Source organism: Cloeon dipterum, chromosome 1 (assembly GCF_949628265.1).
Source record: "Cloeon dipterum chromosome 1, ieCloDipt1.1, whole genome shotgun sequence".
In the NCBI taxonomy this organism is placed as follows: Eukaryota; Metazoa; Arthropoda; class Insecta; order Ephemeroptera; family Baetidae; genus Cloeon; species Cloeon dipterum.
Genome location: NC_088786.1, coordinates 39,053,903 through 39,067,193, shown reverse-complemented (window position 1 = coordinate 39,067,193; position 13,291 = coordinate 39,053,903). Strand labels below are relative to the sequence as shown.

The window sequence follows — 13,291 nt, the reverse complement described above, 5'->3', positions numbered from 1 at the left end:
TGCCACCGCCACGCGGCTAACGACACTTTTATTCACTCTTTTCATTCTTCGCCCCAGACCATTTTGTTTATTGTCTTCGGCAGCCTTTCTTGGCACACCGCACAATGAGCCGCGCACAGACAGCCGAGTCAGCGCCCGAAAAATCATCAGAGCCTGTTTTTTCACGGTGGAGCTGCTCCTGTGTGATCTTTGGGACGTCGAATGAGCACGAATTGTGATTTTAAAAACAATAAAAACGGATTTTTATTGTTTAATCGATGGAAAACGGTTAATTAGTAGGTTACGCCCCCTTTTTAAAATTCGCGGGAGCTAAATTTCACTGTTAAACCATTTTTAATAATTTACTAGGGCCACACCCCCTTTCCAAATTCTATTTTCTGCTTTAATTAGGCACATTTGAGCCAAACTATTCTCCTGGACATAAAATAAAACAGTTTATCTGCTTTGGTGAGTCTGCGTGTAAAGCGTCCGCAGCTCGGATTTCTCCGAGTATGTTTTCCTTTGTGGCCGGCGTCGTATTTACATTTCACACATCTTTTGTCGGCCATTACATATCACTTTGGCGTCGTCCGGCGAATTCGCGCGTCTCAGATTACCCGCCGAGAAAGAGAGAAAGAGGAGAGAGCAAAAATTCATTAAGCCGAAGCCGACGGAACAACAAACAATGGCCATTTTTCTCTTTGGCGCTTGGCCCGCACCCAAATCGCTGCTGCCGCTGCTCTTCTTTCTCTCCGCCCGACAACAACTCTCACACACACATAATAGCTGCATGCGTGTGAATGCGTTTTATTTTCTTCCAACTCTCTTTCTCTCATTAACTAACTTCTGCACGAAATATTTTTATCCCTCTTTATATTCTCTTCTTAATTCCGAATGGATGAATGTGTGTCGTACCTGTTGATCACTCATGCGTGCAGTCCATCCATGATTGCGGCCCATTCTGTGATTCAGACTCGAAAGCAGCTAGGTTTTGACACATGAATTTTTTAATTATTTTAATTAAATCAACGGGGTCTAACTTTGAGCTTCCGTTGGTTTCCCGCCGGTCAGAAAACGCCAAAATGGCGTCTATTAGCGATTAAATTATTGTTTTATTTATGTGTCGAACCCTGGTGGAAGCGGCATGTTGCGCTGCTCCCTCTCCGCACCCCTTTTGTTAGTTGCGAGTGCATTTTCGACTGCGCTAGCGCCGGTCGGCCGCGTGGCTATTAATACACTCACACACGCACACACACACACAAAACGCGCGCGTATATACGCATACACAATAAAGAAAGCCTTATAAATGGGGAACGGGGCAGAGCGATGACTGTGCTTGTCTTTCGTTCTCTTCGCGGCCCGCGCGTTAGTTTTAGTTTTCCTTCCGTGCACCTCGTCCACTTTGTTTACTCCCCCGACTGCTGCTTATTCCTTAACTTCATTTTCACGCTCACTCATCCGTATAGCAGTGTGTTTGTTGTTGTTTGAGTTGAGCCTAGTCCGCGAAATTTTCTTTCCGAGATGACAGTTCATTTCATAAATTGTTTATCATCAGCAAATCCGAAATTCGATCCTTGCCCTCCTGCTTCCCACTAATATGTTCTCGCGCGCGCGATGATCGTTGAAAAATATCATCACACGGTCACCACCACCAAGGTTTCCACCGCTGCCTCAGCCTCAGCCGGAAAATTTACTCGCCCGAGGGTATTTTTCATTTAAAACAGAGAGAAAATATTCAAATTAAAGTCACACCCCAGCCGGTTTGTTAATGAAAGGTAATTTTGTTTCTTTCTTTTGCTTTGGGTTTTGTGCTAACACAGTGTTTGTTTTGTATTTTGCAGTAAAAAAATCCTCAGAGTCCTAAATTTACTTTCTTTATGGTTTAATTTCCCCATTTGCCAATCCCGGTGGATCTAGGTGGAATCCTGGTGAAATCACGGTGGATTGGCACCTGGCGTAATTTTTCTAGGTGTTTTTTTTAATCCAAACCAAAGTTTTCTGTAAATCCTGTGTCCAAAATTCCCTTTCTTTATGTTTTAATTTCCTCATTTGCCAATCCCGGTGGATCTAGGATGCATCCCGGTAGAGTCCTGCTGGAATCTTGCTGGAATTCCGGTGGATTGGCACCTGGGGTAATTCTAGTTTTTTTTATCCAATTTACGTCGCTTCCAAGGTCAATTTTGGCCTCAACTGAATCCTAAAGGATGAGTTTATGCATTGGCAAAAAGCATTTTCCAGGATTTTGCAGTATCGACATTCTCTTTAATTAAAAAAATAACATTTATTTTCTTTTGCTTTGGGTTTCGTTTCTTCAGTAAGCCTATTTTAAAAAAATCTTCAGTCTCCAAAATTTACTTTCTTTCCGGTTTAATTATCCCAGTTGCAAATCCCGGTGGAATCCTGGTGGAATCCCGGCGGATTGGCACCTGGGGCAGTTTTTCTAGGTTTTTTTAAAATCAAAACCAAAGTTATTTGTAAATCCGGTTTCCAATATTTACTTTCTTTCCGGTTTAATTACCTCATTTGCCAATCCCCGTGGATCTAGGTGGAATCCTGGTGGAATCCCGGTGGATTGGCACCTGGGGTATTTTTTCTCGTTTTTTATCCGTCCCTCCGCAAAATTAATATCCGCGTGAGTGAAAAATTCCCCTGCTTTTTGGCATTTCTCTCTGCGGCACTCTCTTTCACACACGCGTGCAGAATATTATCTCCCTTTTGTGTGCGTTGTATAATTCGCTTTAATTTTTCACCGGGGCGCGACATAACGCTTTATATTGCACCCCCTGGTCGGGGTGGAAAGTGGCTCGCTGCCGCAGCGAGTGAGTACATACAAAAGAGAGAGAGAAAGTTGAGCACGCAAATCTCTCGGCTGCTTTTCTCCCGCCCCGTTGTCTGCGTCTGCTGGTGTGATTTTGCAAACAGCTTGTGGTGCCACCTGTAATCCGTAGCGTATGGTAGAAAACTATGCACCACCTGCGGCGATCTCAACTCGTGAATGGTGCTGCGTACACACGTTTTGTATAGGCCGTGCCTTCAGAATCATTTATTTATTTACCGTTGTTGCAAACACGGCAGTCCATAGGCGTGTATATTATATTATATATACTCTTTGATGCTTCTAGCGTAGTTTGACACACACCTCTGTGATATGGGACTCTCAGATTTGTTTATTTTATTACGCCTTGTTGAACGTTCAATTTTAGAAATGCTCTGATTGGCTAATAGACCAGTTGCATAAGCCAACAGATGGCGTCACCGTATGCTTTCGATATAAATTGAATTTAAAGGCACTTCCGCTGTGATTTCAGACTCAATTCTTCCACTGTGCCTTCTTCACTTCATATTATTTCTTTTGACGTGCTAAAAACCAAAATCGGTTCAGCAAATCGCCGTAGAATCGTAAAAACCTATTTTTTGAAATACAAAATTTTTTCCAACGGTTCTCCATCAAATGGCTGGACTGATTTTGGTTTTCAGCACGTCAAAAGAAAATAAATTAAGTGAAGAATGCATATTAGCAGAATTGAGTCTGAAATCGCAGCGGAAGTTAATTAAAATTAAATTTATTACGAAAGTATACGGTGGCGCCATCTGTTATTGGCGGCTTCAAACCTTAAAGTCTTATACAACTGGTGTACTCCTCCTGCTTTCCTTACTCCCCACCTCCTAGATCAGCCAATCAGAGCTCTAGACGCTTTCCCGCCAAAATTGACCGTTCGCTAGGCTTTGAATCTTATTTTTTTGCTGCACAGGAGGCTGAAAACCGCGAGAAAATGAAATTCGCGCTTTTCGCAGCCTTCGTTCTTCATCACATTGATCGATATTTGTTTTCCACCCTGGTTGTTGCGACAAAAATCCCTTGTCTCTATTTATTATTATTGTCTCTCGCCTTGTTTTCACACATACACACCCAATTCCCTGACGGGGTACTCAGCAGCGGTAAAAATATAATTAACTGCTAGCATGGTTATCTATCTGACAGAGTGTTGGCTTATTTGATCGAGATTGTTACAGAGTCCTGAACATAACAAAGTATACCAGTGTCGGACTACCATAATTTTTGCGATATATATATATACATATCAGAAAGCATTATTATTATGACTTTGATCTTTATCTTACTTACTGCAACTATGCACTTGTGTGTTTGCAAATCGTGTTGCTGAATTTATATATAACTATCTACTACTATATATCAAGTCAGAATATATATTAACTGCATGCTCGAGCCGGCCAAACGAGACACTTCTTGTGTTTTGTTTTTATTCACACGCCCCGAGTGGCGCAGCTTTTTTGATCTCTAGACAGCCGCTGTCTCAATTGTTCTCGCAGCTTTGTGTCTCGTTTCGCCGAGCTAATTAGCACTCATCGGCATGACTGTGCACAGTGCAATATCTAACAATAACAGAAATGACCTTGCCTCTCGCGCGCTCCGGCGTCTAATCAAGCAGACAAACCGTTTTAGACGCCGGTGCGCCGCCACCCCTAACCCTCCACGACCCCCAAGATTCCTCCGAGGCCTTCGACTGAGCGGGAATGAGATAATTGGTTTCAAATAATTCGTGTTTTTGTAAAAACGCACGGCCCCAGCCAACAACGATGGTATATTTATTAAATTAATCTTGATTAGACAGTAGTTTAGGAAATCATGGCCGAATTAATCATCATCGGCTGTATTGTAGGCGAAGAAGGGATGGGAAAATAATCGATTTGTTAAAAAATTCGTTAGAATTAGATAAAGAACTGTAGTAACAAGATGGCGGCCAAGCAGGATAATTCTTGTCGTGTTTAGATGTGAATTAATGTTTAAAATATTAAATTTAAAAGCATGAAAGGTCTTGCCTCGATTTAATTTTTATAAATTCACCAGAAAGGTCCCTCTAAGTACTCTGCAAGGACGCCATATTCAAAATTATCCGTTAGAAGAGGGTTTAGAATAGAGTTTAAACATTTTGCCCAAGTACCTATCAAATATTTATCAAAAATCGATTGGAATCCCATCCCTAGTTTGAATTAGAAAAGTTTCATGAATGGTACGCATCCAAACTTGAATCTAGCAGCACCCCCTCCCCTTGGATTGATTATAGTACTTCATCTCCTTTTCATACTCCCCTCTTATTAGTAAACTTCAATTTTTTCAAACGCAGTCGTTGGTGGTTTTCGGGGTTGTCGGGCGTCGTTCGGCCTCGGAGGGAGGTTGGGTGGTGCGGGCTCGGCCGCTGACGGACCTTCCTTGTTGCAGATATGTTTGCAGAACATGCTCGAGCTTTTCCGCACCATCCACGGGCTCACCAAGGCGAGCAGGGCGCACACGTGTAACTGGGTGTTCAGTCTGCACTGCCGGGCGACACCCGCGTTCTTGCTGGCCGCGTGCCTCGCGGTCACCACCCGCCAGTACGTCGGCAACCCCATCGAGTGCCTGCACACAAAGGACATCCCACCAGATGTGTTCAACACTTACTGCTGGATACACTCCACCTACAGCATTCCATCCGCCCTGAGAAAGGTCAGTGCATGGAGAGATTGTATTTTTTGGATGGGAATTTTGTTTTAGGAATGAATTACTAAAGGATGACAAGGAAAATTAAAATTAGAGAATAGTGGCCCCCGTTCTCGTTCTGGAAGTTGGTTATGAAGAGTTCCTGCGATGGAAACCTTAAAAGACGGTCTTGGTCGAAGTTTCTGAGCCCACCAATCGATTCCTGAGGGTCGAATTAGGTATAATTGATCTTTTTCCTACCAAAAAGTGCAGCGCGACGTGCGAACTGTTTTCCCGCCAAAACAATTTGAACGTATATGCGAGAAATGCGCATGCGTCAGAGCTGGTTTGCGCTCTTGCAGAGAGACCGCCTGTATGAATTAATTCTTTGTCACTTCCGGTCAGCTCTGACGCATGCGCAGTCCTCAAAAATACGTTAAAATTGTTTTGGCGGGAAAAAAATCGCACGTCGCGCTGCACTTTTTGGCCGTCAAAAATATCAATTATACATAATTCGAACCTCAGGAATCGATTGGTGAGCTCAAAAACTTCGTCAAAGACGGTCTTTCAGGTTTTAGGCGCTTTTCCTGCTCTAAAATCGGATTTATTTCCGCTTTAAAAGGGCTAAAAACCAAAATCAGTCGATCAGAATTGATACAAACATTACTTTCAATTTTTTTCCTATTTATATTCCGAGAAGCCTGCTCAATTTATCATCAGCCGCGGGCAATTCGGTTCCATTTCCGAAGAAAGCCACGACGCATAATAAATATTTACTCGCTTCTAAAAGTTGCCTTTTCTCTCGTTTGAAAAAGCCGCAGAAGCGCGTAATATTTCGAGTCGCGGGTTGAAACGCCGCGAGATAAATAAATGCGTTAAAAAAGCTGCTTTGATCTCGCGGCTGAGAAAATAATTTTTAAAAGCCTTGTTATCGCTGTTAATTTTAACGATTGGCTGCGTCCGAGAAAGAAATGTCTTCTTAAAAGCGCGTCCTTGTCGCCGCGGTGGAGGTAAAATGGCCGGCTATTTTTAGCGCCTGATTTACAGAGATCACGCTCAATGCAAAGCAGCCTGTCAGTGTTTTGAATTAGACGCGGCTGCCAACTAAGAGATTAATTGCGTGCACTCGATCGAGCGTTTGACAGCTGAGATATCTACCTTCCACCCGGAAAAAACAAACGAGAAATAAAGGACCTTTGTTACAGTAAAAATTCAAAATTTTCCAATTTTCTCCGAAATTTCCACGGCTTGACCACATTTTCTCGGCAGATTTCGATTCCTCTCGTTGAGATCTGTGCAACAGTGCATGAAACCTTTCAGGGAAACTCTTTGTTGGGAAATAAAATAGGATTTCAAGTAAGGAGACACTTTTGCAGCCACTTCTCTAAGAAATTTACGGAGCTAATTAAATCAAATTTGGGTTCAAATTAATCCTTAGGGACTAGTTTATGCATTCCCAACAAATATTTTGCAGAATAATTCCTTTTAAAATAAAAAATACCATTTTATCACCAGAAATACATTATTTTCTAACCAACTGAGTAGAATTTGCAAATTCAGGAGGAGTGTGCAAACTTCACTAGTTAAAATCTCCCATGCAAATTGCACAGCCGGCGGAAAACCGCGACACCGCGACCCTCGGGGCAAGCACACTCTGTTTCCAAACACTTGACCCTTCGAACTTTCTATTTTGAGAGGTATTAGGGAGAAAACGGGCCGTGGCACCGCATCTTCGTGTTCATGAGTGCCTCATAAATAATTCCCACGACATATTGATCGGGGCTGCTGCGGAGGGCGGCAGGCACAACGCGCGTGATAATTTCTCCTAGAGACTCGAAAATGTTTGTCAGACTTCAACTGAAAATAACTGGTTCGTTCCGAGCGCACGCATCGTTTAAATTAGGGTAATAGAGACTGTCGTTTTTATTTTTCATTTGGAAAAAAACATTGATTGAAACACTTCTGATCAAAAGTGCCCCAAATTCCAATTTTACCGGTTACGCCCTCTTTTAGCTAAGGAATTGCTTCCTGGGTGAGAAAAATTATGACAATTTCATCGTGAGAAGATAAAAAAAATAGTTCTTTCGAGTCTTGAAAGCTATTTTTTATTTTTTTAAAAAATTGCAGATTTTCGAAAGGGGTGTGTGTTTGTCCTGATTAAAATTCAGCAGTTGATAGCAGCGGCAAAAAGTGCCTAAATTCAGAAAGCTGATTAAATTTCCAGTTTTTTCCTATAGAGCAAATTTTTCTCAAATTTACCATTTACGCGCAAAACTTGTCTGAAAAATTTCAACTGGCCGTTAGAAAACCTTTAAATTGTTTTTGGGTAAAATCAAAATATCCAAAATTAACTTAATTTATTCTAGATTCCACTGTAAAAAAGAAAAAATCATACTCTGGAAACAATCTTTCTGCACCTGGCTGCTGTGTTCTGGTTAATTCTTCTTCCTCACATGATTTGCGGCGACGAGTGCGTATTGCGTTTCTCCGCCGCTCTCTCTCTCTCAAGTCATTTATTTCGCTCCCCACGGGGCTCGCCGGCCAGGCCGAAGGCTTTTAATAATAATAAAAAGCAAGCAGCTCGTCCTTGTCGGGGCGAATTTCCTTTATTTACCTGCGATTTCATCACGGGCCGGGATTCTTGAGTAAATAGTCGTAATTGAATTTTACGCCGGGCGCACCTCTGGCTCACTCTAACTTGTGCCGCAGACGCAGAGTAATGGGCAAACTTTTCTTTCTTTCTTCTTTCGCCTGTGCCCCGACGTGAAAGCGAGCCAAAAAGAAAAGGGAAGAAAAGAAAGAAGGATCGGCGGTGTATTCAAAGAGGCATGAAATTCCTGCCGCGCACCTGCAACACATTATTAATAGCTCCTTTTTATCGCCGATTATCGGCAAACTTTGTCCGCAAGAATACGACCGACGAGACGCCATTTGCCGGAATCGTGCCCACTTTTTTAATTATTATCCATCCGCAGCGCTGCAGAAATTTTCCTTAACGACCTAATTCTGCGACATTGACATGAAGCCTGCGGAATAATACGATACTTTTTTGATTTTATTACTTTAAGAACAGCTGATTAGCCCGGTAATTGGCGAGTCGACCGTTAGATGGCACATCAGGCTATTGGAAATGTAATAAAATACGCGGGAATGAATTTATTAGGTCGGCACGCCCCTTTTTCAACGCTTCTGATTGGCCGCTGGACTGTGTCCTGATTGGCCTCCATTATTTCGACGCCATATTTAATTCTGACCGGCGGGAAAACAAACACACATCGCAACCCTGTCCCCCGGTGGGAATTACGACTGCGCAGAAGGTTTTTATTTGGTTCACGCATGCGCAGTAGTGAGTTTCAGCCTCTCTGTAAGATGTAGAAGCGATCTGAACGTACTGCGCATGCTTTAGATGCGCACAAGTTTACTGCGCAGCTTCAAAGTGGGTGAATTTTCCAGCAACTATAAAAAGTTAATATAAGCTCCTTGAAAACTTCCATTATTTCGACGCCATATTGAATTCTGACCGGCAAGAAACCAACACAAATCGCAATCCGGACACCCGGTGGGAATTTCGACTGCGCAGAAGGTTTTGATTTGATTCACGCATGCGCAGTAATGAGTTTCAGCCTCCCTGTGAGATGAAGAAGCGATCTGAACATACTGCGCATGCTTAAGATGCGCACAAGCTTACTGCGCAGCTTCAAAATTGGCTTATAATAAAAAAACTAATTTAAGCACCTTGAAAGCCTCCATTATTTCGACGCCATATTGAGTTCTGAATCAACACGATTCGCAACCTGGCTCCCGGTGCTAAATTTAAAAAAAAAATCGGTGATTCAGAGTTATTTCCTCTCGATTTTTTGCTAAAATTAAAACTTCACGTGGCGGAGGTCTGTGAATTTTTTTGCGGACGCGATCATGGAGTAAGTTATATAGAGTGCGGGTCGGTTTGCCCGGCGCGCACAATAATAATTCATGCAGCTGGCGTTTGGCATGCCGGCCAGGATTTGAGCACTCTCCTCGCTGCTTTTTCTCCTGCATGATGAAGCCGCTTTCGAGTTTCGAGGGGTTAAAATTAAGAACTCCCGCACTGATCTCAAGGGCGCACTTGCGACGCCAAATAAATGAGACAGCCGTGCCACGGATTAAAAGGAAAAAATCCTACCAAAGGAGGAATATAATGGAAATTCTGACACTGATTATTTCCATTTTTTAAATTAAATTAAATTAATTTACTCAAAAAGTCCCGGAAATAAAATAAAAGTAATGTAAATCAATCAATATTTTTTGTGTGATTCAAAGATTTTGCCGGTAAGCTCGTTTCTTTAAAGTTTCAGAGTGTTTTTAATAATTTTCTGAAATTTTAAACCACTGCAAACTTTCAAGAGTCTTCCCGCATAAAAAAATATCACCTGAGAATGTTCTAAGAATATACCGACTTCGCCCAGGATTAATCTAAAAAATTAATTATATATGAACTTATGATACGGTTTTTCGTGATACTGGATTAATCTGTAGATTAATTTATGAGAATATTCTAAGAATGTTCCAGGATTATTCTGCCGGGCTTTGTTTCAAAAAGCTCTAAAGAATGATCTTAGAATATTCTCAGAATATACTTATGGATTAATCTTTGGATTGATCTAGGATTCATATTTAGCGTATCAAATCTTAACTTTGTATTATTCTTTGAGGACAATCTTAGAATGTTCTTAGGTGATTCTAATATCATTTTAAGGTTAACATAGATTGTGACAAAAATTATCCCTAAATTATTCTTAAAATTACCCTCAGATTGTTCCTAGAATATTTCAAAATCTGTCATTACTATTACTGCGATATAATTGGGAATTATTTAAATAATTACAAACTTATTCAGTTGAATTTTTAAAATTTATTTGTTTTTAATCATATCAGGTACACAATTTACTCTCATTCGATGCCAGCACCGCCAATCTTGAAGCCCAAACTGCAGAACTTAAACGATTGTATCTTTTCCCGTCGTGCAAAACAGCTGCGGACGGCTTGAAGCTAAAAAAAGGGAGCGACTCGTAGAAAAAAATAAATAAAAGCTTTTTTCAATTAGCTGTGCTTGGAAAATGGAAGGTAGAAGTATGTCAAGTTCATGCATAATATTTTTCCATTTTCCATGCGAAGCCAATTGAATCAGAATGTGTAATAAAAATTCTCGTAAGCGTACAAAAAAGGCACCGCGATTTACATGGAAAAATTACATTTTTCCTCACCGATTTACAGTTTCCGCCACCCAAACTTATTTATGGGGTTCTAATTAAGAACATTAAGGACTGGAGAGGATCCCATATCAAAATATTGGTGGCAAAAACCGTACAAGTAGCGGCGAAAAGTGTAATTTTACAATAAAACCGTTGGATTTCAAAGTTGCGCGATCTGTTCTAATTTCTTAGGACGCTAATCTATAAAATGGGACTTACCCTGTTGACCGCAAGATCCAGGCCATCCGTCCGAGTCCGCGGGACGTCCGTGTTGTCCCTTACTGGCGGCGTCCGGCGTCCTGCGTCCGTTAATAACTTTAACTTTGAACGGCGGTTGACCGTTGACGCGTTAGACAAAGAGAGCGAGGCAGGATTTTGTAAGTCTCTTACTGCTGCTGTGCTGCTGCTCGCCAGTCCTGCTGCCACCGCCCGTCGCCCCTCCCCCGCTCCACAACAGAGGCAGGCAGCAGGCATTCCATGCAAGTGCGTGCATGCATGTGCAGCCGCCGCTACCACGCGCACACTAAAATCGCCCTTTTAACCCTTTTTTGTACTTCTGACCTTTTATTCAAATTTGCACGTTTGTCGGTAGCATTAATTAAGACTCCTTGTGTTAAGAAATTATATTATTCAATCGAATTTATGATTTTTTACCTTTTTTAATCTGGGCAGCTTCTTTGAAAAAAGGCATCATAATTTTGTATTAGATAATGCGAAAAAGGTTTAGGTTTTATTATTAAAATTTAATTATCGACTTAATTAAAAAATATTTCCCAGAAAAATATTTTTGTGATATTATTTAACAAGATGGCAGTTAATTTTCTTGATTAAATTATGTTTCATATTTAATTTTGTGTTTTTAATTGTAAGAAAAATATCTAAGTTCTTCTCTTTTCGGGTTTTTAAAGAATATTCTAGGAAAATTAAAAAAATATTTTGAATTAATCTCAGAATGATCCATAGAATAATCTGGGGATAATCTATTAACTTATATTCAAATTTCCCCTTTGGGATTATTCCAGGGATATTCTTGTAAATTAATCTCTAGATTGACTTTAAAACATTTTAAGGTTAATCTGGATTCATTCTTAGAAAATTCCAAAAATTATTTTTTTGGATTAATCTCAGAATGATCTAAAGAATAATCTGAGAATATTTTTTTAGATTAATCTCTAGATTGATCTTAAACATTCATAGATTAATCTCAATTAATACAGGATTAATCCTGGATCATTTTTTTGGATTAATTTTTTCGGGTAAATTTTGATTAATCTAAGATTATTCCGGATATTCCTGGGTTATATTTTTTTATGCGGGTTAAGTTAAATTGGAATCAATTTTTCTGAGAAGATTCTCGAATAAATTAACTTAATTTTGGGTATTTTGACTTTCTCAAAAATATTTAAAAGAAATTTTCAGACGAGTTTTGTGCGAAAACAATAAATTTGAGGAAAATTTGCTCAGTAGGAAAAAAACTGGAAATTTAATCAGCTTTCTGAATTTAGGCAGTTTTTGACGCTACTATCAACTGCTGAATTTTAATCAGGCCAAACACACACCCCTTTCGAAAATCTGCAATTTTTTAAAAATTCAAAATTAACTTTCAAGACTCAAAAGAACTATTTTTTATCTTCTCACTATCAAATTTCATATTTTTTCTCACCCCGGAAGCAATTTCCTATGTTAAAAAAGAGGGCGTAACCGGAAAAATTCGAAAAATTCGGATTTTGCGGCCAATAATTCTACTTAAAAGCAGTAAAATCATGACTTTCTTAAAAAAAATCCCCTTTTTAACCCTTTAAACAAGCGGAGAAAAGTTGAAGCGAAAGTAAACCACATTTCTTTGCCCCGCTTCATAAACAGAGCGCAGTAGTTGTTCGTTCAAACATGACCAACTTTGCGCTGGGCGTGAGTGTTGAGTTAGTTGACACACATTGAAAGCAGCCGAGTTTTCGCAAAACAAGACGCGAGCGTGAAGTAAATAAAGCAAGTTGGGAGCATTGTTCGGGCTTTTTCCCAGCTGTGCAATTACACTCACTGAATCGAAATGAAAAAGACGCGCGCCGCTCGTGCCAATTGAATTTGTAATTGAAAAGTTTCACTTCTTGTCAACCCTTTGAATAATCTTCTCTTTTCCCTCGCGACTTGCTTGCTATTCAAAACAAAGTTTTGCCTCGTGATAATACGGATACACTGCAAACTGCACCGCAATAATAATGCAGCAACCCGCCGCGACCCGATTAGCGCGATTTTATGCTGGAAGAGTCGCCGCGACCGCCTTTCGCCGCGCGTCGCGTGCCGTGAATGAAGAATGTAATACACAAAATGCCAGTGACTTTAATGCTGTCACTTCAGGTTTTAATTCACCTCTCAACGGAACATTCAGTATAATTTTTTTTAAATAAAAAAAATGAATTTCTTTAAATTGAAGAAAATAATAAAGCGTTAAATTGAAAAAAATGATTTTTTAAAATTAAAAACCAAGTGGAAACACATTTTTATCCGTTCCAATCGATTCCTGAGGGTTGAATTAGGCGGGAAAATTATTTTTCCGGTCGAAAAAAATGTTTTTTGACGTGCAAACAGAGGCTTAAAGCAAAAC

General features: G+C 40.3%; 1 protein-coding gene across 6 annotated transcripts in view; it reads left to right on the top strand.

Annotated features, from left to right (window-relative positions):
- Positions 1 to 13,291, top strand: part of shakB (shaking B) — a 139,086-nt gene that overhangs the window by 13,075 nt on the left and 112,720 nt on the right. For 4 of the 6 annotated variants that reach the window (XM_065476868.1, XM_065476865.1, XM_065476869.1 and 1 more), the window contains one exon: positions 5,222 to 5,485. In XM_065476868.1, the coding sequence (XP_065332940.1) occupies positions 5,237 to 5,485 (249 nt within the window). In that variant the 5' untranslated portion in view covers positions 5,222 to 5,236. Of the gene's footprint in view, positions 1 to 1,228; positions 1,684 to 1,732; positions 1,755 to 5,221; positions 5,486 to 13,291 lie in introns of those variants that run through there. The other 2 variants (XM_065476866.1, XM_065476870.1) reach the window with 2 other exon arrangements.